Here is a 24,016-nt window from a genome sequence, read left to right as displayed (position 1 = left end):
CTCTTCAGGCCAGTCCTTTCTGCACACATTCAATGCACACCCCAGTAAGCATGCCCAGTGTCCACTCCGCCATCCCAGGTTCCTAGGGTTTGCCTTTCTCCTGCCCTCGGGGGGTACATGTGTGGTTGCTGTGTGATGCTCTTAGGTCTGGCTCCCCCGCCCTCCCTCCTTAGTCCCTCATTCTGTACATCTCAGTTGGGTTTTCTCACTGTGCGTTCTCAGCCCGAGATGATACAGCAGCAGGGAACAGGACATGGACAGAGGAGGGAAGCACAGAGCTCCTGCCCTCTGGATGTGCGTTTCAGAGGGGGATTATTCTCAAACAATGGGGTGAAGATCTCAAAGGAACGGATTCAGCAGAGAAAACACAGCTACTTCAAGCAGAAGTGTATTTTATCAAATCAAAATGATAGTACACTCTGGAGAAAGAGTAGAGCAGGCTAACCCCAGTGGGTCTACTCACCACTGGGTCCTGTGTTGTAGACCTTTAAAGAGGTTTGTGTATATATGCATACTTCCAAACCATGGAGGGGTGACCATTTTATAGGCTATTTCTTCCCATGATCTTCTTGAAAAGCCCGTAAGGGGAGTCGAGGGTGTTCTTGAAAAGCCCGTAAGGGGAGTCGAGGGTGTGAGGGTGATCTGCCTGGGGCATCTGTCACTATGGTGTGAGGGTGATCTGACTGAGGCATCTGTCACTACATTAATCAGTGGTGTTGATTTGGCTGATCTGCTTGGCTAGGTGGGTGTCCTCTACCTCCCTCATGGCTCTGCATCCATCCCTCCTGAATCTACACACTTAGTAGGCGGAGAGGACACAGCCTTCTGCAGTGTAGGAGGATGACCACCCGCCATAGAGGAGGACGGTCCTGGTCAAAGGTAGCTGCACTCCCCTGAGAGAGCCTCCAAACACGCTCTCAAAGGGTGTCAAAACCACTGTGCAAATGACAGTGTAATGAAGCCAAGGTCTCTGGAGAATACAAACCCTTAGTATAGTTAGTATACATGTGGGAACTGGGAGAGTGCCCTGGTGTCTTAGTTTCTGCTACACGGGGAACAACATCTTCAGCCTCCGGATGTCTAACCATAGACAGGCGTTCTAACCATCAGGGAACACAGCCGCAGGTGTCACTGGTTTCCTCACACCCCACTCCCTGTCAGCCTAGTCTTCTCATCACCAATAAGAAGCAAGAAACTCAAGAGTCAGGGCTGGGGAGATGACTCAGCAGTTAAGAGCACTGGCTGCTCTTCCAGAGGACTGGGGTTTAAGTCCCAGCACCCACATGGCAGCCCACAGCTGTCTGTAACTCCAATTCCAGGGGATCCCACAGACACACCAGCAGGCAAAACACCAAAGCACATAAAATAAAAATAAATCACTTTTTACAAACCGCAAAAGTCATTTCAACAATAAATGAGCTTCTTGAGCTATAATAGGTGCATGCAGGAAAAATGAGACAAGGCATAGGTTGCCAGAGAGGACGTGACAGGGTGGAGGAAGAGACGGCGGTTCTGTGGTACATGTCACATGGGAGATAGCTCTCTCTTACTTTGAAGTAAACCTCCTCGGGCCTGGGGGATCCGTGGACACACCCCTGTGTTGGTTTTCTGTCTCTGTGATAAATGTCTGACGGGAGCATAAGGAAGGGGTTGACTTGCTCTGGGTTTCGGAGGTTTCAGTCCATGGCTGGCTGTCGCCACAGGCCAGAGGCGGTTACGCTATCGGAGCTCCATTGTAGCCCACGTCCCTTCATGGGTTCAGTAAGAGCATTACTGGGAGCAGGGCCATTTGGAGTGTGTCACTTAAGGCCTCTGTCTCATCCTGGTCCTATCCTGTGTCACCTCTCTCTGCCTTCCTGCCCCCCATGATGTGAGCAGAGCCCAGGGAAACTGAGCTAAAAGAAACAGTCCCTCTCCTTAAGATGTTCTGTCAGGGTCGGGTCACTGAAATGATAAATTAACACATCTTGGTGGAGAGAAGGAAAGCCACCTTCCTGCACTGTCCATCATCTGAGAAGGTGGAATGTCACCCTTTCAGAAAGACACTCAACAAGGGGGCCCTGGCACAGAGGTCAGATGCTGTCATCCAGGAGGGGATGGAATTTGTCCCTGCTTGTCTCTGGCCCAACCTGGCATTGTCCGCTACTCCTGTACTCAGGGACGGGTTGCCGTGAGCAGATCTGCATGGTTTCAGATCTGCACCGGGCTGTCAGCCACTTGAAGACATAGCCAGGTCGGCTTGCACATCTTCTTTCCTGGAAAATATCTAGGTCGTTTCCAGACTTGTTTCGTGTGCCCCCTTTATTCTTCCACTACTGCTAAAATATTCTCTCCCATGCATAGCATACTTGAGCAACATGAATGGGTCTTGTCTGCAGAGAAGAACCACTGCAGAGAGCTCTTTGTAAGGTGTGTAACAGGTGACTCAGCGTTGCGTCGGTGGGTGGCAGGCAGCCGTCGGAGCCATGCCTCCTCCCTCTCTGGAGGCAGCTGTCTTTGAGCAGTCATTTGGTGTGATGCATTCTGTGAACACACAATGAAAACTACACTCGTAGGTCTTCTTTTCTTTCAGGATCAAGCTATTAACTTGATCTCCGATCTCAAGAGGAGGAGGGAGGCGTGTGACAGCATCTGGCAGACCATGAATTTGCCAGTTGATGTTGTTGGTTTTGTCCCCACTGGCAGCATTTTGTTTGATTATCATCATCTTGGGGCAAGAGAACGACAAAGAAAATGCAGAAAGATGGAAGCTTGGTTGAGTCACACAAGTAACTGCAAAGGGAAATAGATTTTTGTAGCAAGTATGACTCCTCGTATATTGTCCCATCTGAAAAATACCTTTTCCAAATGTTCAAGCTACATCTCTAGACCATTGGTTCCATTTTTTCCAGCACAGTCTACAAGCCATTCTGCAGCCTCAGTGGGCAGTGTGTGTCCCAGGAGGAGTGCATGTAGACTAAATCATGTCTCTACTTTGTTCTACCCATGACATGAATCAGCTTTGTCCAGTGTATCCATGCTGTATATGGTTCCTACCTGTTAGTTACCTAGTAGCCATCTCAGTTACCAAATTGTCACAGTATTTGTGTTCAGGAAAGATTAGCCTTTTTCATAGGTAAATATGTGTAGGAAAACCTATAGCATATATGATAGATGGTTTCAGGCATTCATGGGGTTGGGGGGAAGGGCCTTGAAATGTACTCCAAATGCAGATGAGGAGGATGACTGGATTTGGACAGAGACAGACTTGGAAGTTAAGTAATAACAGACCATAAGCAATTCAGGCCAGGTCTCCACTGACAGGAGAGATGCAGAAAGAAGACACGGGTAAGATGTGTACAGATGCAAGAGGAACTACGTTTGATTGGCTGATGTGGAAAGTCCTTGTTAATGGGGTTAGCTGGTTTCTGATTGGTTAAGCTTAAGTCTCCTCTTACTGTTGATGTTGAGATGAATTTGCTTAGGTGGGAACCCTAGGTGCAGAAGCTACCAGGGCTGGGGCTGCTGTGGGATGCTTGCTTTGCATGCGCAAGGCCTAAGAAGAAACGGGGGAACCATGAAATGCATGCCGCTAAGTGAGGGAAGCCAGTCTGATAAAACTACAGACAGCAATCCCAGCTACATGACATTTCAGAAAAGAAAACTATGGAGACAGTAAAACTATCAGCAGTTGGGGCCAAGAAGATAACTCAGTGGGTAGATGCACTTGCTGCTAAGCCTGGGGGCCTGAGTTCGATCCCCAGAACCCATGTAAAGGTGAAAGGAGAGAACCAACTTCACAGTTGTCCTCTGACTCCCCATGTGCCATGGAACATGAATGCCAAAATTTACACATATCGCACATACAGTAATAAACAAATACTTTTGAAGGTTAATAATTGCCAGGGGAAGGGCCAGGTGGATAGATGGTGTACAGAGAACTTCTGAGGCCGAGAGTCTGTTCTGTAGGATGCATGCAGGTGGATGTGTTACACATTTGTGCAGACAGGCCTACACAATATTCACTCCAAGAGAGAGCCGTGGCATAAACTGGTCAGTGTTTTTTGTCTGTCAGAAATACCCGGCTCTGAGGTAGAATGCTGATTGTAGGGGAGAGTGTGGGTGGGCTCAAGGGCGTATAGGAACTCTGTGCTTTCTGCGCAGTGTTTCTGTGAGTCCAAAACTGCTATAAAACTAAGTGGAGCGTGGTGATATATTTACATAGTCCCAGTCCTAGGGAGGTGAAGGCAAGAGGACCAGTTCAAGGCCAGCCTCAACCACATAGTGAGTTTGATGCCAGCCTGGGTGACATATTCCCCCCCCCCCACACACACACACACAAAGGAGGAAGATGGAGAGGAGGCAGTTGGAGGTGTAGCTCGGCTGGTAGAGTGCTTGCCTAGCATACACAAAGCCCTGGGTTCAACCCCGGCACTACACAGACCAGACACTGTGGCACATGCCTAGAACAAGGTAGAACGAGGTAGAAACAAGAGGATCAGAAGTTCAAGATCTTCCTTGACTACATTGTGAGTTTGAGGCCAGACTGAAATCTGTGATGTTCCTCTCTCTCAGAAGAAAAAAATAAATAAACCTGTGTTTGAAAAGAGCTAGGGAAGTATCAAGAGACGTTTGAGAGGGTGAGAGAGAAGAGAATTGTCTCAGGGCAAGAAGAGAATGCAGGGAGGGAAGGGATGCCATTCGCCGACCCTCATGCAGGTGACAAGGTCTATATCCAAAGGACATGCTTCCTTAGTCCCTTCTCTAAAACCCAGGAAGACCATCGGGTAATACCACTTCCACGGCCTGGCGACTGCCTGCTCCAACCTATCCCTCCCACGATGGGTCCTCGGCAGACTCTTGCTTCTCCAGGGATCCTTAGAGGCCAGCTGTCCCCGGGCCGCAGACAGCCAGTCATGTGGTACAGAGAGCAGCACCTCGGCAGCAGCATGTTTCTGCCACTCAGGGGCCTGTTCTCAATGGCACTGTAGGCCAAGGCACATTGCAAGCCGACTGAAGAACCTGCAGAGGTGTGGTGCAGACAGAGGCAAAGCTGTGAGCTCCCTCGGTGCAGAGATCTCACTTGAACTAGTGCAGAGATCTCACTTGGAAGCAAGTGAAACGGGAAGTAAATTTATACAATGTGAAGTGCTCAAACTTTGGAACAAAGTCAGCCTATTCAGAGAAATGGATGGATTCTCCATTAATTCGAATGTTAATGGTTTGCCCTAAGAATATTGATAGGAAATTCATCCTTCTTGAATAATAATACCAGGAGCTGGACTATGACAGCATTGTTCTTTCTTCAATTAAAATTGCATGGAAAACTCAAAACTTATCATTTTTCCCCAAATGTCACTTCCCATTATAAAAATAGCTTTTCTGTGGACATGATGTCATATGAGACAGAACTTGGCATAATCTAAAATACCAGACTACCTTTCCTGCTCTACCATAGCAGAGGCCTGGAAGCTTGTTTGTTTCAGCTGTGTCTAAACCCGAAAGACCTAGGGATCTCCACCTCCCTCTCCAGCATCCAGGGAGTCTCTGCAGTTTTATAATTACAATTTTCAAGTGTCTGTTCTGTGTCTTTGCTGTAGACTCAGATAGAATAGAAACAACCATCTCACCCTTCCTTCTTCACCTGGGAGAGCCAGGGATGTAGCAGCAGGAAGGACATGTGGCCTTCCTCCTTGCTAAGCTGCTGGTTGGTAGAGAGACAGAGAGAGTGAGTGTGTTGTAGCCAGTGGAGGTGGGAGTGACCAGGAAAGATGTCCTGGAGGTCATGAGAGTTGAGTAGGTGTGAATCAGACAAGAATAAAAAGGTGTCAATGGAGGGACTTAGAGTGTCCAGGATGGAGCAAGCTCACAGCAGCCCCTCCCTCCACTAACTGCAACTGAGACTCCAGAAACACAGAGAGGGCAATGATCTGAGGGCTCCAAAGAGCACAGGAAGGTATGTGGATGGTGGAAGAGGTGCATTGCAAGAGAAGCCACCCAAATGGAGATGAGTCTCCTTCTCTTTTAGCCCAGCTTTCATGGCGTTGCCCCAGTTGACTGGGAGGAGCTGAAGTGTAGGAAACTGGTGTAGTGCTGGGAGAGAGCCAGCCTTTCTACGTGGAGGACTGGGTGGTCTGTGGTTCTTCCCTTCTCCTCTCACAGCTTTGCTGTTTTAGAGCTGGGGTGAGGTGGCAGCCCTTTGGGCTGTAGCTTTAAGATAAACTCTTTTTCCCTCCAAGGAAATAGGAAAGGATCTCTTATGAAGTAGAATGTGTGGGAGGAATCCTGGAGAGGGGAAAGGGGGAGAAGAGGAACACCAAATTCATTTTATTAACCACAGAATTACAGCCTCATCTCTGCGTGTGTTTAGGACAGGCCTAAAGATCCAAAAGTCATGAGAACCAAAGTAAGAGTGATACTGCCACTAAAATCTCAGCAGACCTCTAGATGTCATGTGCATGGAATTGCAAAGACTTTAAAAACTAACCTAATAGAGCACACACTTCTACACATTCTGAGCACCAGAGAGCATATTACAAAGGAAATTAGAAAATTCTTTGAATTCATATTAATTTGTATGGGGCTCAGCTAAAGCTGTGCTTATAGGTAAATCTATACCACTCACAGCTTATTTTTGAAAAGAAGAAAGACCTTGAATCATTGACAACCCTTGTCTTCATAAATTAAAAGATAGACAAATAGAAAATTAAACCTAAACGGGGGGGGGGGGGGGGGGGGGGGACGACACTGAAATTTAGGACACAAAAACAATACTAAAAAAAAAAAAAAGGAACCGAAGCAAATTCTTTGAAAACATCTGTAGCATTAACCTTCTAGTCAGACTCAGACAAAGAAGATACACACTTCCAACATCAGGCATGAAAGGGGAGGCATCACTACAGATCCTACAAATGTTAAAAGGAAGGTGTCAGAAAGAACTTGAGTTCAGGCCCTGGAACATGGTGGGAAGAGAGAACCAACTCCCACAGATTGTCTTCTGATCTCCACCTATGAATATGGTATTCATGCACCACCCCTAGTCATTTCTCAAAGAGAGAATTATATGTTCATAAATTCAGCGGCTTTGATTAAATGTCTGACTTCCATGGAAGATACACTCAAAGCTCATACAAAAAAGAAGTAGAAAAACTGTAGTCATAATTGTACTAACAAATGTGAATTGGGAGTCAAAGACCTTTTGACAAAGAAAATTCTAACACCACATGTTCTTTTGGGAAAATTTTACCAGACATTTAAGGGGAAAGTTATGCTAATTATATCTAAACTTTGTGAGATAATTTGAAGATAAGGGCACATAGCTTTGGAAGGCAGGGTTATTTTAATGCCAAAACCTGACAAAATATTGTATGAAACTGGCAGATCAGTATCCAACATGAGCTGGTCACACAGCCTTGAAATCCCATCACTCAGGACATAGAGGCAGGAAGCCAGGAGTTCAAGGCTAGCCTCAGCTACATAGTGAGTTTGAGGCCAGCTTAGGCTATATGAAATTCCATTCTCAGTTTCTGAGGTACCAGTCCATGATCAGTTGGCCCTGGTTTGGCAAAGCAAAGCTACTCACCTGGTATCCAGAGAGAAGAGAAAAAATAAGAGGAAGAGACCAGGGCCTCACAGTCCCCTTCAAGAACACACAGTTCTACCTTCGGAAAGTGACAGCTGGAGGACAAGCTTTTGACCATGGGCTACTGGAAAACACTCAAGTCCAAAGTACAGTAAACTTGGTAACCACATGGAGTGTATGCATCTTAGATGCCAAAGGCCAGGAATAGGGTATACACAGTTGGGGGTCTCCAGTAATCCAGTGTGCCCGAAGCAGGTGACAGACGGGGAAGGCCAGAGATGGAGATGGAGAAGGAAGGGGTGAGGGGCCAGAAGCAGGTAATGCTGCCTGAGAGTCTTGCCTCACTGGCCACCTCCCTCTGCTACCCTCCCTCTGCTACCCCCGCCCCTGCATCCCAACTGACAAGCACACTGGAGCAAACCGTATACAAAAACATTACCGACTGTTTACATTTCTAGTGGTCAGAAGTCCAAAACATGTCTCTAAGAGTTGAAGCTGCCAGGCAGTGGTGGCACATGCCTTTAATCCCAGCACTCAGGAGGCAGAGCCAGGCAGATCTCTGTGAGTTCAAGGCCAGCCTGGTCTACAGAGAGAGATCCAGGACAGGCACCAAAACTACACAGAGAAACCCTGTCTCAAAAAACCAAAAAAAGAAAAAAAAAAAAAGATTTGAAGCCAAGGTCTAGCAAGGCCATGTTATCTTGAGGGGCTCTCAGGGAAGTCTTTTACCTTTCTTTTCCCAGCTTGTGAGGGCTGAACACTTTCAAACTTGGCCCTGTGTCCCCTTCAAGGCCATGGGTGTAGCATTTTCAAGTCTGACTCCAACTCCCACCTAGTCCCGTGTCCCCCCTTTCACTTATGAATACCCTGTGATCACATGAGACCCAGTGGATAATTCATGACAACCTGCCTATCTTAATATCAGCTGGTCAACAGCACTAATCCCATCTGCTACTTTAATTCCTCCGTGTCATGTAACACAGCATGTTCACAGAGTCCGGAGATTAGGACATTGGGGGAAAGTCATTATTCTGCTACCATATCCTGGAAACCAGATAAGATAGTACATGTCAGCTATGTTGCCAAGCAACCTACTTACAGTAGAAGTGGGTCCTGGTTGGTAAATAACATGGGCCCTGGAGCAGCTGGGAATGAACCTCAAACACTGAATACAGATATCACTTTGGACTTCTCTGTCCTGTGTTTGTTTGGCATCTGTGTGAGACTAGCTATTATTGGATCGTGAAAAGCCACAATGTAAATTGAATGGCTGAAACCCAAGCTATAAAGTATATCAAAGTTCCCTGTCATAGTATTTAATTTGCACAGTGGCTCATGGTGGAATAGTTGAGAAACCATGCTCCTGTGAGGAGGTTGTGGGGACAGGGTGTCCACTCAGATCCAGGTTGCCTGGGTGGAATGACACCTATTTACCTGTAGTTTCCTTCAGAGGTGAGGATATTCAGCTGACTCTCAGGATGACTGAGTATGAGTAACATTCGTCATGTGACTCTAAAACATCTCTTTAGGTGTCCTTGAGAACAAATAGAGCTGTGCTCCACCGAGTGGAGAGGGACTCAAAACCTCCCTGTTCTAGCCGAGGAGCTGTTGACAGTTGCTGGCTTCTGGGGGAGGGAGAGTCAGATTTCTTTAAGGGTGTGGCTCCTGGTAGGTCAGTCACACTCGATGGATGGTCCCACACCCAGGAGTATATGGGCAGTGTAAACTGGACTTGGTGGGCTATAAAAAAAAGAAGAAGCATAAAGTTGGGAGGGGGTGGATGTTGGGAGGTGGAGCTGAGAAGAGTTGGGGGAAAGGAGGAGGTGAATGTCATCAAAATACATTGTGTACAGGTATGAAGTAAAGAAGTAAACACATTTTTAAAAGCAGTGTAGAAATGAACAAATATAGTAAAAGATGAACAGTTGTTCAAAGAGTTGATAGACATAAGGTTGTTCGGTTTCCTAATTCTTTCTGCTTCGCTATTTGAAACACATCATGCTAAAAACTAAGAAAATAAATCCTTAGGTGTTGAAAACTGCTCAATCTCATTCTCCCCTCTCCCCTCATCCCTCCCCCCTCTCCCTTCATCCCTCATCCCTCTCCCCTCATCCCTCTCCCCTCATCCCTCATCCCTCTCCCATTGAGACAAGGTATTACTAAGTAGCCCAGCTAGCCTCGAACTCAGCATCCTCCTGGCCCTAGCCTCCCCAGCTGCTGAGATGACAAGTGTGTGCCTCCACTCTGGGAAGCTGGCGGCTGCCCCCTTTCCTTGTGCAGTAGTAACTTCAGGTGAATTCACAGCTCCCTTCCTTTGCCATCCTGTGTCACAGATAGTGTGACATCCCTTGTTGACCACTTTAAGATATTTACTCAGTGTGTGACATCATGGGGCGCTCAAATCCAATTTATCCCAAAGCTGTGTTGGAAGACCCTTGAGTGTAGACAGTCCTCTGCTTATGATGGGCCGCATCCCAACTGTGGCTAAGAGGAAAATGTATTTAACATCCACCCCTCAGACATTGCTCAGCAGCATGGCACAGAACATTATTGCCTGTGACATCTCAGTACTGCGTGACTGTAATCGTCGCTGCTGCCTATGCTGGGGTGTTTTTTTTTTTCAGTGTTGGTGACCTTACCCAGGGTCTTGAACATGCCAAAAAAGGTCTCTCCCTCTGAGCTACACTCCCAGCCCCAGGTTCATGTCTTATTGCTTATCACCGGCTGGATAAATGGTTCCAATTCAAAAGTCATTTGTATGGCTGTGTACTGCTTCAGACTATAGGAATCCGGGGCTCAGGACGTGATGTCTCCGAATGCAGGAAAAACCCCTGCTCCACGCTTGTCCCCAAGGACTTCCTGTGGCTGGTCTACTAAGAACCTTAGGGGGAAGGTGGCATCTTCCTTACATGACTGCCTGCAGCTCCTTCCCTAGAATCCAAAAGGAGTTTGACTCTGTGCAATAGACACCATACAATCCCAGACGCAGTAACGGCTGACCACTCCAGGCCCTACATTTTAGATCCCCCATACAAACCAGTCCTTGCCACAGTCACATGCCTTGTTATATTGACTCCAAAATATGACCCTAACCCTCGGCACTTTTGAATGAGATGTCAAAGCCTCTGTAAGGCAGCAGTGTTTCCATGTCTCTGCACACCAACCTCTATTGAAATACCACACTAGCTCATGAAGGGCAAGGCTGCCACAACCAAGAGACTCTGAGTAAGGGACTTTGACATGTCAGCCCAGTGGTGAGGAACCAGGCTGACAGAAAGGCCAATGGTTTTTCAGAAAAACAGCTCCTTCCTTCCAGTCTTCCCTGTCACTTCCCTGGGCCTGTGGTTCTCAGACTGTCAGCACCCTGTAAGGACTGTTAAATTGCTTCCTACTCCTAGGTTACAGAACCTGTTCAATAAGTCAGAGCCAAGGATGAGAATTTGCGGGGTTTTTTTTTCAGGGGGGGGCGGAGGTTGGTTTTTCGAGACAAGGTTTCTCTGTGTCGCTTTTGGAGCCTATCCTGGAACTCGCTCTGTAGACCAGGCTGGTCTCAAAATCACAGAGATCCGTCTACCTCTGCCTCCGGAGTGCTGGAATTAAAGGCGTGTGCCACTGCCTGCTAGGGAATTTGCGTTTTTAAGCGAGGAAAGATGTGGTTTGGTTCACAGTCTCAGAGCTTTCAGCCTAGTGGTCAGGAAAGCATCTCAAGACAGTTGGGTTTGTGGCCATGAGAGAGCATGACAGAGGCTGTGCACGTCATGAACCAGAATGCTGAACATCCGTTTTTCCACCATACTTCAAGGGATGCTGATGTTGCTGGCCCAGGGACTGGCTACTATGCATTTTTTCTACCAGAACACTAGGGACACAGAAAACAATAAAACGGCCTCTGGGGCTGGAGAGATGGCTCGGCAGTTAAGAGCACTAAGATGCTTATCCAAAGGACCCAGGTGCAATTCCCAGCACCCACAAATCTCACAACCATCTGGAACTCCAGTTCCAGGTGTATCTGATGCTCTCTTCTGATGTCCATGGGCACCAGGCACACAAGTGGCCCACAGACAAATCATCCCTTCACTTGAAAAATAAATAAAACAGAGCCTTCGACTTTAGTGCACTGATGGCCAAGTGGTAGACATTCAGTGATCTCAGCATATAGCTGCAGCACCTTGTTCAGAAATCAGCACACACACCCCACCCCAGGCTGGGGAGACTATTTTTGAAAACATCGTAGCAAAATTTCATGCCATTAAAAAGCAATTTTCTCCAGCCAGAAATCAAAGGAGGCCGAATCCCTTCACTACCAAACACTTGCCGCAATTTAAGACATGAGGAGGAGGAGCTGCAGAGATGGCTCAGCAGTTAAGAGGCTTGAGAGCACTCACTGCTTTTGCAGAGGAACTGAGTTTGGTTCCCAGCACCTACAGAGCAGCTTACAACCATTTGGAATTCCAGTGCCAAGGGACCTCACACATCTTCTGGCCTTCTCCAGGTCCTGCACATACATAGTATACATAAACTCATGCAAGCGTACACTTAGACGCATAAAAATAATAAGAATATTTAAAAAGAAATGGTAAGACACAAGGGCAGTTGTAGTAGTTGTTTTTTACTCTTTTGGCTCTTTGGGGGCCTGCCACCCTGCTCCCAAATAAATGTGCACAGAGGCTTAATTTTTCTTATGAATTCCTGGCCTTAGCTTGGCTTGTTTCTAACCAGCTTTTCTTAAAGTATCCCATCTATCTTTTGCCTCTGAGCTTTTACCTTTCTCTCCTTCTTGTTTACCTTTTCTTTACTTCTTACTCCATGGCTTGCTGTGTAGCAGGGTGGCTGACCCCTGATGTCCTCCTCCTTCCCTCACTCCTAGATCTTCTCCCAGATTTCTCCTTCTATTTATTCTCTCTGCCTGCCAGCCCCACCTATCCTTTCTCCTGCCTTGCTATTGGCCATTCAGCTGTTTATCAGACCAATCAGGTGTTTTAGACAGGCAAAGTAACACAGCTTCACAGAGTTAAACAAATGCAACATAAAAGAATGTAACACATCTTTGCATCATTAAACAAATGTTCCACAGCACAAACAAATGTAACACATCTGCAAATAATATTCTGCAACAGACAGTGTCTTAAAGCCTCACTGGGACCTGGGCACACCAGTGGGATGATGTGTGAAAGACTTTCCAAGTGTTGGGTGGAAGGTGAGGTGCAAATGCCAAGTGAACGAGGAGCAACTAGTCTAGACTTTTCTCTGAGGTGCTGTTGTCTCTCAAAGAGTGACCAGAATTCATCAAAATAACTGGAAAGGTGCCCCAAAAGCCAATGGTACTGTGACAGTGATGTCCCCAAGGACAATGACACTTCACATCTGCAACTATCTCAGTGTCTTCTGGAAGTGCCTTCACCTCAGGCTCACTCAACAGCTATCTCTGTACCAAACTGTCACAGTGTCACAGCGTCTGTGTTCAAGGAAAAGCTAACCTTTCTCATTGGTATACATGCATAGGCAAACCCATAGCATGCATAGGGTTCAGTGTGGCCTGTGATTTTTAGGTATCTACTGTGTACATGTGCACACACACACCCTTTCCCATTTTTCCCATTGGTCTTTTGTTTGTTTGTTTTATTTTCACACATGGTTGGTCGGTCGGTCTGTCTATCTATCTATCTATCTACCTCTCAAGATGGCATCTTACATGTAATCCCTCTGCCTCAGCCTTTCAGGTACTGAAATAACAGGCAAGCATGACTAGCTCACATTAAAAAAAAAAGATGTATTTATTTTTATTTTATGTGTATGAGTGTTTGCCTGCACGTATTTATGTGCGCCATGTGCATGCTTGGTGCCTGCAGAGGCCAGAAGAGGACAACAGGTCCCCTGTGTGGGTGCTGGGACCCAAACTCAAGTCCTCTGCAACAGTAGCCAGTGCTCTTTACCTCTGAATCTCACATATATTTTTATGGCAAGAAAAAAAATATGTATGGAGATACCACAGTAGAACCTATTCATCTCTACAATTGATAGCTGTCAATCATTATACTTTAAAAAAAAAAGAAAACTCCTGCAAACTCCTTCCTCTTGGCATGCTAGATTGGCAAGAGGAAAGGGCAGGACAGCTGGGCATATAGGTTTTGGCCAAAGCGGAGTTGTCTGGCATCAGGGTGTCCTTGCCTTGAGTTGTGTCACAGACTGTTTCATGTCATCTTGGAATCTCTTCATCCTTCATCTGTCATCCACCAAGGCTAGTATGAGAGTCCCTGGGCTTACAGGCAAAGCCATTGAGATTGGGCAGAACAACTGAGGAAGCCCGTGAAGAGCCCGGAGACAACATCTATCTGTTTGTGTTTTCAGGAGAGCCCCACAGCAGGACCCTGAATCGGCCTCTCCTCCAACAGCCCACTGCTGCCACCACCAGTGTCCCGTGCCTGGACCTGTCCCTGTCCCACCTCTCAGCAGGTAAGAATGGTTCTCTACAGAACAGAAAGGTGAGACTCAGAGAGCAGGGTCCCCATGGTGACAGAAGTTCCTCATACCATCTCTGTCAATCTAGACTTCCTGTCCCCTAAGGACACTATTAGCCAAGGCAGATGAAGGTGTGATGACTCCCACCATTCTGGAAATCCTTTCCTTGTCCTGAGTCGGGTCCTATCAACAGCCCTAGGATGAAACTGCCTCATCCTGGCTCCCATCCTAAGTTGGCACTTGAGTTGGGAGCCACTGATACAGCCTGCCAGAGGTCCCTAGATGACCTGTCAGTAGAAACGTGCCTGTGTGCCCAAGGAAACTGACCTCAAGGTCCCAGGGTGGCCCTGAACATTTGACTCATTTTTCCTTTGCCTCACCTTCCTGGAGGCCAAGCACCCAGTCAGTGTCCCCTGGAGGCAGCATGGATGTCCAGCATTGTCACTACCCCTGTGTGGAATGCTGTCCTCTGGGCATGTTCATTCTTCATCAGGGCAGCTGCAGCTACTCAGAGGCTGTAATGCCCTCATAGAAGGAGGTAGAGGCGTCACCATACCTGAGCTTGAACCGCTTCCTCCCAAGGCTGAGTGTCATCCTGCCCCGGCTGTCTGTGGTCTCTGAGGAGCTAGAGTAGGTAGGGGTGGGAGGTTAACTGAAGAGGAACTCTATCTGCATCCATGTTGGGATGGGATTGTTCAGTGATACGGCTGCCTTGAGGTCACCAGCGATCTAGTTGTGACTCATGCCTCGTAAGCAAGCCCAATAAACTAATTGGTTCGCCAAGCTGGACTGTCGCGGGATTCTTACTGTGCCCTGTGTCGGGGGGAAATACTGTCTCTCTGGGAAAGCTCATGTCCTGTCCCACCCCACTTTGTCTCTAGTCCATTTCTTCCTAGATACTCACTTGGGTCTTGTAGAGGCAGCTAGTGGGCTCAGAAAAGCAGAGGTATCACTCGAGTGGAGTCTAAAACACCCCTGGGTAAGTCGGGGTGGGGGACGACTCCAAAGCCTCCCTCTTGGGCTACCTTTCAAAGTTCTGTCTCCAGCTCCAGCTGGCTAAAGCCGTTTCCTTCTGCACTTCCAGCCATCCCAAGTGGCTCGCCCCAACTGTGTCAGCCCCACCCCACCCCCCGCCCTGCGCTCTCTCTCCCAGGCCAGGCAGGTCCCTGGAACTCAAACTCCCAGTTACTTATGGCTCTCCTCTTTGCTGGGAGGTTTCCAAATGAGACAGGAACCTACACCTGCCGAACTCTGCTTTGAGCAGCTGACCTAGCTAATACCAAGAAAGCCTTGTCTAAAAAAAAAAAATGTCTGTGAGCAAATGCCATTGCATAGTGGTGCAGGTGTCCACTGTCTCTCCCCACAAGGTAACGGGCACTCAGTGATCCCAGCCTTTGCCTCTGCCTCACTCGGCACCTAGGGGAGCCACTGTCCTTTACATTTGTGTTTGCCTGACTTCAGCCACACTCTGTGATCATCAGTCTCCCTCAAGCAATTTCTCCTTGCATGAGTGACAGAGAATCTTCCTCAGGGGACAGTTAGCACTATAATGTCTTGTCTTGGCCATGTGGTGTAGATGTGTGTCCGGGCAGGGAGAATTTCTTCTTTCTAAAAGAATAAATCTGGCTGCGAGGAGAATCTGCAGGTGGTGGGACATAGGAAGAGAGGGAAGGGGCCCACCTTCCCCTGGGGCAGCAGCACCTCAACCCTCTCCCCGTGATTATTTTGCAGGGAGCACAGAATGAAGGAAGGCATGTCTAATAACAGTACCACCAGCATCTCCCAGGCCAGGAAAGCTGTGGAGCAGCTGAAGATGGAAGCCGGCATGGACAGGGTGAAGGTAAACTCACTCAGCATGTTCCCCCTTGTTCCAGAGTGGCTTGGTGAGGCTCAGTTCCCCAACAGAGCAACAGTCTCAGTAGGTGTGTGTTTGTTCCAGAGCTCTGAGCCTACCATGGTGTGTGTGAGTTCCATAAGGAAGTGCCAAAAATAGACTGTCCTTCCCACGAGCTGTATTTAACTATTGTCATACAGTAGGATGGAAAAGAAGAGACGGACCACGAGGTTGATCACATTATGTCTCCCCAGTGTTATGATAGAGGTTAGATGGCAACACGATTTCAGACAGGCACAGCTAGGGCTGACTCATTGAATCAACCTGTGGGTATTAAATATTCCCTGCGGGGGAGGTGAAGGGAAGTGCCTGCCACCTCCCACCATACCCTTCCCCCTGGAATTACTGCAAGGAGATGAAGCCTTGGTTTCCACTGGTGCACACAGAGATGAGTTGGAGACTTGAAATGGAGTGTGTGACTGTGAAATGCAGCAGCTCATGGCTGTGATAAGGTTAGGACACCTCTCCCCCAGGAATGATACCAGCGAACTGGAGTCCGCCATGCATGTGGTCTTCGAGGACCAAATCCAAGGGTCTTGCTCAAGTGTTCGGCGTGTGAGTTACTGTTCTCCTTGCCATGACAGTGTTCCTGGGGAAGGCAAACTAAGGGAGGAAGGGCTTTTCTCATCTGGCTCACGGCTCAAGGGTACAGTCCATCTCACCGGGAAGATATGGTGTGAAAGTGACTGCCATTGGGTATGGGATGAGGTGGTGTGTCACAGGGCGTCCAGTCAGGAAGCAGAGAGGTGAGTGCTAGTGCTCAGCCTATTTCCTCCTTTTTATTTAACCCAGCATCCTAGTCTGTGCACTGGTACACACAAGGCTTCCCTTCCCTGAAGTGTTTATCTAATTATTCTTTATCAATAAAAACTTGGGAGTCAGATATCGAGGTAAGAACCTGAATGATCAGAGAAGCGACCAGTCACCTCCTCTCTTTCCTTGATCCAAAAAGAGCTGAGAGTCTTTCTAAGCCCCACCCTACTATTTCCTATCTCTCTCTCTAGGTCCTCAATCCTCCAAAACCTCTGTGGCTAATTTTGGTCAGCTAGTAGCTAACTCTGCCCTCTGATTCAGAGCAAATTTTATTGGTAGTCTTGGGAGTGTCTGAGTCCAATCAAAATATCCTATAACATTTCCCCTTTTTGTCTAAATAAAAAGGGAAGTTTTTAACTCTAACACAGTAAAACTATATACAGTAAGAACAATTATCAAGCCGGGTGGTGGTGGTGCATGCCTTTAATCCCAGCACTGGGGAGGCAGAGCCAGGCGGATCTCTGTGAGTTCAAGGCCAGCCTGGTCTACAGAGTGAGATTCAGGAGAGGCACCAAAACTACACAGAGAAGCCCTGTCTCAAAAACAAAACAAAACAAAAAAGAACAATTATCAAGTAAGAATTACATTTACAATGTTCAGTCCATTGCATTTGGCAAATTCAGAGAAAATACTCCATTATCTATTCTATCTTGGTGAGTCCAAAGTTTTATACCTAATTTACTTTTTATTCTAACTTGTATTACCAACCCAAAACTATCTTTTTAGACCTTAAAACATTTTCTTAGATAAACAATTTATGCTTTTATGTCTCTCAACCTTATATACTTTATACTTCTTTTGTGAGCTTCTTTTCTGAATTTGGTAACAAAGAAAACTGTAACTATAACTATCTTGTCTTCAACTCCATCAGAGACCTGAGAAGGATATAATATTACCTGATTAAACAGGAAGTGTAGAGCAAGCAACTTCCAAAACTAAGAAATAACAGAGACACCTGACTGCCTGGACAGTCATCCAAGGTTCCTCTGTAATGTTGAGACATCCATCTTTGGCCTACAGACCTAAAATATCTGACAGACTTTTTTGTGAAGCAGGAATTTCAAAGGACTGTTCCACCTTGTCTTGGCAAAGTTCAGTAGTCACCTTCTTTTGTGTCCTGCTTGTACAATTTTGGACAGCATACTGTCAGCAGTTGAGGCAAGGGCAGTTTCTTGCCCAAATGGCTAGCTTTGCCACAATGAAAGCAAACTCCATGTGGAGGTTCTTTGATGGCCATCATCCTTTTTTGAAGTAAATTGATGCTGCCAGGAGCAGACATGTCTCACTGTCATGAAAAGCCTTATGCTATTAAAACATCTTAAATCATATTCTTTAGGTCACTGAAGTGGTTGAATACCACCTATCTATCTAAAATATATCTCTCTTTAATCTTGAAAAATATACCCAACATGACTTTAAGTTTAATTGTAAAAGATGACTACTAACTTGCATTTCTTAATTATCCTAAGTAGTTTCCAAAGACTAGAACTTTACATTACATTGTTAATTAAGCTGTATAGGTACAATACCTTAAACAAGAGTAGAAACATATATACAGTATGTTCTAACAAAAATAACCTTACATTTGTATCAATATACTATATCCCTTGCACCTTTTTTTTTTTTTTTGAGACAGGATTTCTCTGGGTAGTCTTGGTGCCTGTCTTGAATCTCGCTCTGTAGACCAGGCTGGCCTTGAACTTACAGAGATCTGCCTGCCTCTGCCTCCTGAGTGCTGGGATTAAAGGCATGCACCACTGCCGCCTGACCTATATTCTCCCTTTTTCTTTTCAGAGATACTTGAATCCAACCTGCTTTGTTTAGTTTTTTTTTTCCATGTCATGACCAGTAACAACTTGCAACCAACCCCCCTAAATGATGACAAACATGTATAAACAACCAAACAACCAAAAACTACCCACCCCACCTTTTGGGCATCATGTTCTCTAGACTGCTGCCTGTTGTCTGGGGGCAATGGCATCTTTAGGGGACCCTGAGAAAACTAGGATAATGGTCAAGTCCTGGGAGAGCTAGCTGTATCATTTGTTGTCCAGTCCCTGTTATGAGAAAGTGGAGGGCTTATCTGAAGTCCTGGCTGGAGTAGTCTGTGAGGCTGGGCCAGCTCAGCTAGCCGCTTTGAAGTTGTCCTGGATGTAGAATTTTAAGGAAACTGCAACAGAGGCATTCTGAGAGGCTGGATCACCTGGGCTGCTTGTCCGCATTGATGTCTGGTCCTTTTTTTTTTAATTTTCCTGAAAACACACAAACTTTTAAAGGTAACATACATAGCTGCATTAACACGCATATGGAATGTATGGTGTACACAAGTCAGATAAAGATGATTTTTGTTCTATATTAGAGCAGGTAAAAGGCATCTGCCAACTTTATAAGTTCCTTTGGACTACATAACCAAACTGTAATTAAATCTCTATCCAGCCATGTGAAAGGATGGCATGTAATAATAAGTCATGAGGACTCTGTCGCCAACAAGATTTATCATGTCTCATCCAGTCTCCAAGCTGTTTCCATGTAGAGGGATCAGCATACACATCACCTGTTTAGTAGTTTTTCTTGGATTTTTTTTCTTCATGTCTACAGCCAAGATTTTCAGGTGGTCTCCCCCAATCAAGTCTGGTCCTTATTAATTTTAAAGAAACCCATAGCTTTTTATTTCCGGGGGAAACAAAAGCAAAACCTCTCCCTCAATGCAACACATTTTCTAACTTCTATTTTAAAGTTAAGACATTTTAAAAATATATAGGTTGTTTTAATTTAGCAGTTTCCATAATCCAGTGTCTCTTAGCACCTATTGTTTTTTGGATATTAGCATTTAAAAAATTCAGAGTCAACAAAGCACCGTACAGGATCCAGACACCCTGTGTATTTCCCATTTTTATGTGACCTTTTTTCTTTTATATTACTTTACTCTCTCTTTAAAGACCTTATTATTTTTAAACTATTTATTTTGACTGTCTATACCCATTTTCTTTCTTCAGCATCTAAACACATTTTTAAGCATACTACATCTGTTTAGAGGTTTTCTCTGTCTGGATCTGACTTTTTTGCCTGTCTGCAGCCTTCTCTGACTGAGTGAGCCATACTTTAAACTGCTAAGCAGCAGTTAGGCCCTCCACTGTGTGACTCTAGCACATGGCCTGATGGCTGGCTCTGCCCACTTCAAGTCGATGAGAGCAGAGCTTCATGCCTGCCGGCCTGGCCTGGAGCCAGTCTATCTGCCCCAGCTCTGGTAGGCACTTCTGCCTAGTCTCCCACCACTGAGTAGTGCACCACCCGCCACACATAAACCCCATTCAAGTAGCAGGGCCTCTTGAAAGAGCTGCGCCTCGGCACACCACAAGCACCAAGCCTACTCAGAACTTTTTTCAGCTTTCTCAGGCCCTATGTGGATTTACATGCCATGAGTTGGGTACCAAATGAAGCATTTATCTAATTACTCCTTATCGATAAAAACATGAGAGTCAGATATTGGGGCAAGAACCTGAATGGTCAGAGAAGTGGCAGAGAAGCCCTCTCTCCTTCCTTGATCCAAAAAGGGCCGAGAATCTTTCTAAGCCCCACTTTACTACTTCCTGTGGCTCTCTATATGTCCTTGATTCTCTAAAATCTCTATGGCTAATTCTGGGAGTGTCAAAGTGCGATCAAAATATCCCTCCACACTTCCCATTCTAGAGTGTGGCTCAGCAGCCCCATCTCCCCTTTGCAAGCAGAGTGGCTCTTTCCCCTACAGCTCAGGGCACGAGTTCTCCTGGGCACAGGAAGTGTGCCCAGGACCTGATGTCCATGCATACGGGACAAGGAAGGAGTGTGGGCTGTGTGCAGTGCTATGAGGAGACCTGTCATTCGAGCACCAGCAGCTTCTCTGTGCTGACACCAGCTATACTGTCATTTGGATCGTGTCCCCCAAAGGCCCAGGGTTAAAGGTTTGGACCTCAGTGTAGGACGGTATTAGGAGTTTTAAGAGGTAGGGCCTGCTGGGAGGTTTTGGGTCACATGGGGTTGTGGAACTCTGGTCTATGCGTCTTTAAAATTTTATTTATTATTATTATTATTATTTTATTTGTATGTGTGGTGTGTGTGTGTGTGTGTGTGTAAGTCAGAGGACAACTCTGTGTAGCCACTTCTCTCCTGCTTTTTACATGGATTCTGAGGCTCTAACCCAGGATCAGGCTTCCACTTCAAGCATCTTGACCTGCTGAGCCATCTTGAGGAGCCGCCGGTCTCTTCTTTTTGTGGTTGGTTTGCTTTAAGTTTTTTCAGACACAGTCTCACTCTGTAACCTACACTGGCTTTGAATTCATTCTGTAGCTCAGGTTGACCTCGAAGTCACTCACAGTGAGCTTCCTACCTCACCCTGACCAAGTGCTGGCATTAGGAGCATACACTGCCATGCCCAGCTTCGTCTCTCCTCTCCTGGGTCGTGCCCACAAGGTGAATGGCTTTGCTCTGCCAGGGCTGCCGCCATGATGTGCTGTCCCCTGAAACTGTGAGTTGTTTGCCTCGGGTATTTGTCGTATATAGTGGCAGAAGCTGCCAACCACAACCAACCAATCAGATGTCAGTCCTTGGAATGCCGGCCAGAGAAGGGAGTGAGGTTAGAGAACAATTGGAAGCTGGGGTTCCAGAGATTGACTAGGACTTCAGAGGTGTCCTGCAGACAAGCAGTGCCCAGCTTTGCAAAGACAGGAAACCTCTGCCAGGGGAGGACACGGTGAGAACATCTGAGAACATCGCTGAGCAAGGCTCTGCACAGCGGGGCTGCGGCTTCAGTGTGAGTGTCTCCACCATAGTGAGCAGAGATGTGAGCTGGCCTTGGGCCAGCAACTAGATTTGGAAAAGCCACCTGCTGAGCTGCTGGGGAGAGGGTGCTGTGGATACAAGCACAGATCACAGAGCCTCAATGAATGGCCTGTGGCTGCAGATCTGGTTGTTAGGGACAGGGAGGCAGCTGCAGCTGTGAGTCGGGCTGAGAGCTTAGGTGATGGGAGAGGTGATCACACCAAGAAAGCAAACAGAGTATGGGAAGGAAGCATGGAGCACCAGGCAGAGAGAGGCAAGAAGCCAGCCACGCACCAAGCCAGGGTTAGGGGACAGTGAGCACAGGTTAGGGTCATATATGATTACCATGCCAGGGAAAGACACATTCTGTGACAACAGATCATCTCCAGCCATAGACAGAGTCCCAGAGACATTGTTCCCATGGATGGCGAGTTCTTGGAGTCTTTTGGGCACACATACAGACTCTAATGGCAGGAGAATCATAAATCATTCCAGAGCCATCGGGAAGGCTGTGTGCTGCTGCTTGGGGCCCCGTGGAGGAAGCAGCTAATTCCAGCTCTGGTGACATCAGCACACAGAGTGGGCAAGAAACGGGCCTGTGCGGTTCAGAAGCAGAGTACAGAGTTCTCAGGGAGGAGACACTCCTGGGCTCTCCGAGGGGAAGGATGCCCAAGTATGAGGTCTTTCAGCAAATTATATTAGCTATACAATCTATCATCGCACTAGGATGACAGGCATGCATAATCTTGCATGGGTTTGTTGGGGTAAAATACATAGAACACACAATTTCCCATTAAACCATTTTTAAATAAATTGCAATTTGAGGATCAGGGATATTTGTAGTATCATGAGCTACCATCACCCTCCATCTCCAAGAACTTCATCTTCCCAACCAGAAATTTATCCCCATTCCCCCCTCCTCCAGCCCTAGAAACACCATTCTGCTGGTACTTTGAATATAACTGTAGTAGAGACCTCTTCCAAGTGGAAACATGTAATGGCTATCATGTTATGTGTAATTTATTCGCCTAGCACAGCATCCTTGGAGTTTACCTATGTTGTACAGTGCATCAGAACTTCATTCTTTTTCATGGCTGAATAATGTTCCATTATGGATATACAATATACAGACACACACAGAAACACACAGAGAGAAAAAGGCACACACACGCGTTTGAAACAATATCAAATTTCTTTATGAAGAGTAGCCCCAAGACAGGCACGTATTTCTGCTCAGTGAATACTGCTGAGATCTGTCCCTTACTCCTTGCTGTTCTCAGGCCACGTCATCTCCAGGTCAGCTAGAAGCTGTGGTGGGCAGCCTGCGGCTGCTCCTCCTGCGCAGTCTGTGTGCCCACCTCCTGCTCTCTGAGTGTCTTGAGAAGTCCAGCAAGTTGAGGTCCAGATGAATATGGCAGAGTGGTTTGCTGTCAGCATGTAGAATGGAGAATTATTTCTGGAACTGATTTTGTGAATCAAGCTCATCATTTTCTCTCTAATAAGCCAAGAAGAAGTCAAACTCTTCATGGAATCAATGCCTTACAGGGATATATTAAAAGTCATATTTATGGAACTACCCTGTTAGTGCTGTGGTTTCATTATGTGGCATAGCACAGATTCCATGGGTTAAGGGCTCAGACCAACAAAGCTATTCCCCTTGTGGACACAAGTCACAAGCTCCAGGTGCCCTGGGTACCCGCATCCTGTCAGGCTTGCCTGCAAATTCAAGGGTTCCCAAGGACACCCTTCCCCCAGGCTCTATCACTCATAAAATAATTCATAGAACTCAGGAAATGTCTTACTTATATGTACCAGTTTATTATCAAGATGATAATTCAGGAACCTCCTGTCGAGATGCCCAGGATGAGGAATTGTGGGTCATTGTGCTCAGCCTCCAGGACTTGTATAAGAGTGACACCTCCCAGCCCATAAATGTGTTTACCCCCTCCAGGGCCTCCAAGCCCATACTTAGGGTGTTATGGTGGTTTCTCTATATAGCCATGATTATTAATGCATTGGCCACTCAGTCTCCAGCCCTTCCTCCATCCCTCAAGGTCAGAGGCAGGGCTGGAAGCTCTACTTCCAATCATAGCTGTCTTTCTGAAGACACGCCCCCTTCCTGAAACTGTTCAGGGGTCCCAGCCACCAGCCATCTTATTAGCATACAACAGAGACTCTTTTTTTTTAATTTAATTTTATTTTATTTTACAATACAATTCAGTTCTACATATCAGCCACGGATTCCCTTGTTCTTCCCCCTCCCGCCCCCCCTCCCCTTCCCGCCACCCCCCCACCCCCTCCCACCCCCCCCCCCACCCCCCCACCCCGTTCCCACCTCCTCCAGGGCAAAGCCTCCCCCCGAGGACTGAGATCAACCTGGTAGACTCAGTCCAGGCAGGTCCAGTCCCCTCCTCCCAGGCTGAGCCAAGTGACCCACAACAGAGACTCCTACCACTTGAGAATCCTAGCATTTAGGAGCTCTGTGCCAGGAG

The 24,016-nt window shown here is 46.8% G+C and overlaps 1 protein-coding gene across 2 annotated transcripts in view; it reads left to right on the top strand.

Moving 5' to 3' along the window:
* The window catches only part of Gng4 (G protein subunit gamma 4), a 44,687-nt gene that overhangs the window by 4,367 nt on the left and 16,304 nt on the right, over positions 1-24,016 (top strand). For both annotated transcript variants that reach the window (XR_008215809.1, XM_052728664.1), the window contains exons 2-3: positions 13,910-14,014; positions 15,752-15,860. Coding sequence is in view for 1 of the 2 variants with exons in the window: in XM_052728664.1 (XP_052584624.1) it covers positions 15,762-15,860 (99 nt within the window). In the remaining variant the exon portion in view is untranslated. The remainder of the gene's footprint in view (positions 1-13,909; positions 14,015-15,751; positions 15,861-24,016) is intronic.

The sequence above is a fragment of the Peromyscus californicus genome, unplaced genomic scaffold (assembly GCF_007827085.1).
Source record: "Peromyscus californicus insignis strain IS unplaced genomic scaffold, ASM782708v3 Scaffold_8__1_contigs__length_139910024, whole genome shotgun sequence".
NCBI lineage: Eukaryota > Metazoa > Chordata > Mammalia > Rodentia > Cricetidae > Peromyscus > Peromyscus californicus.
This window is presented reverse-complemented; position numbering and strand designations above follow the sequence as displayed.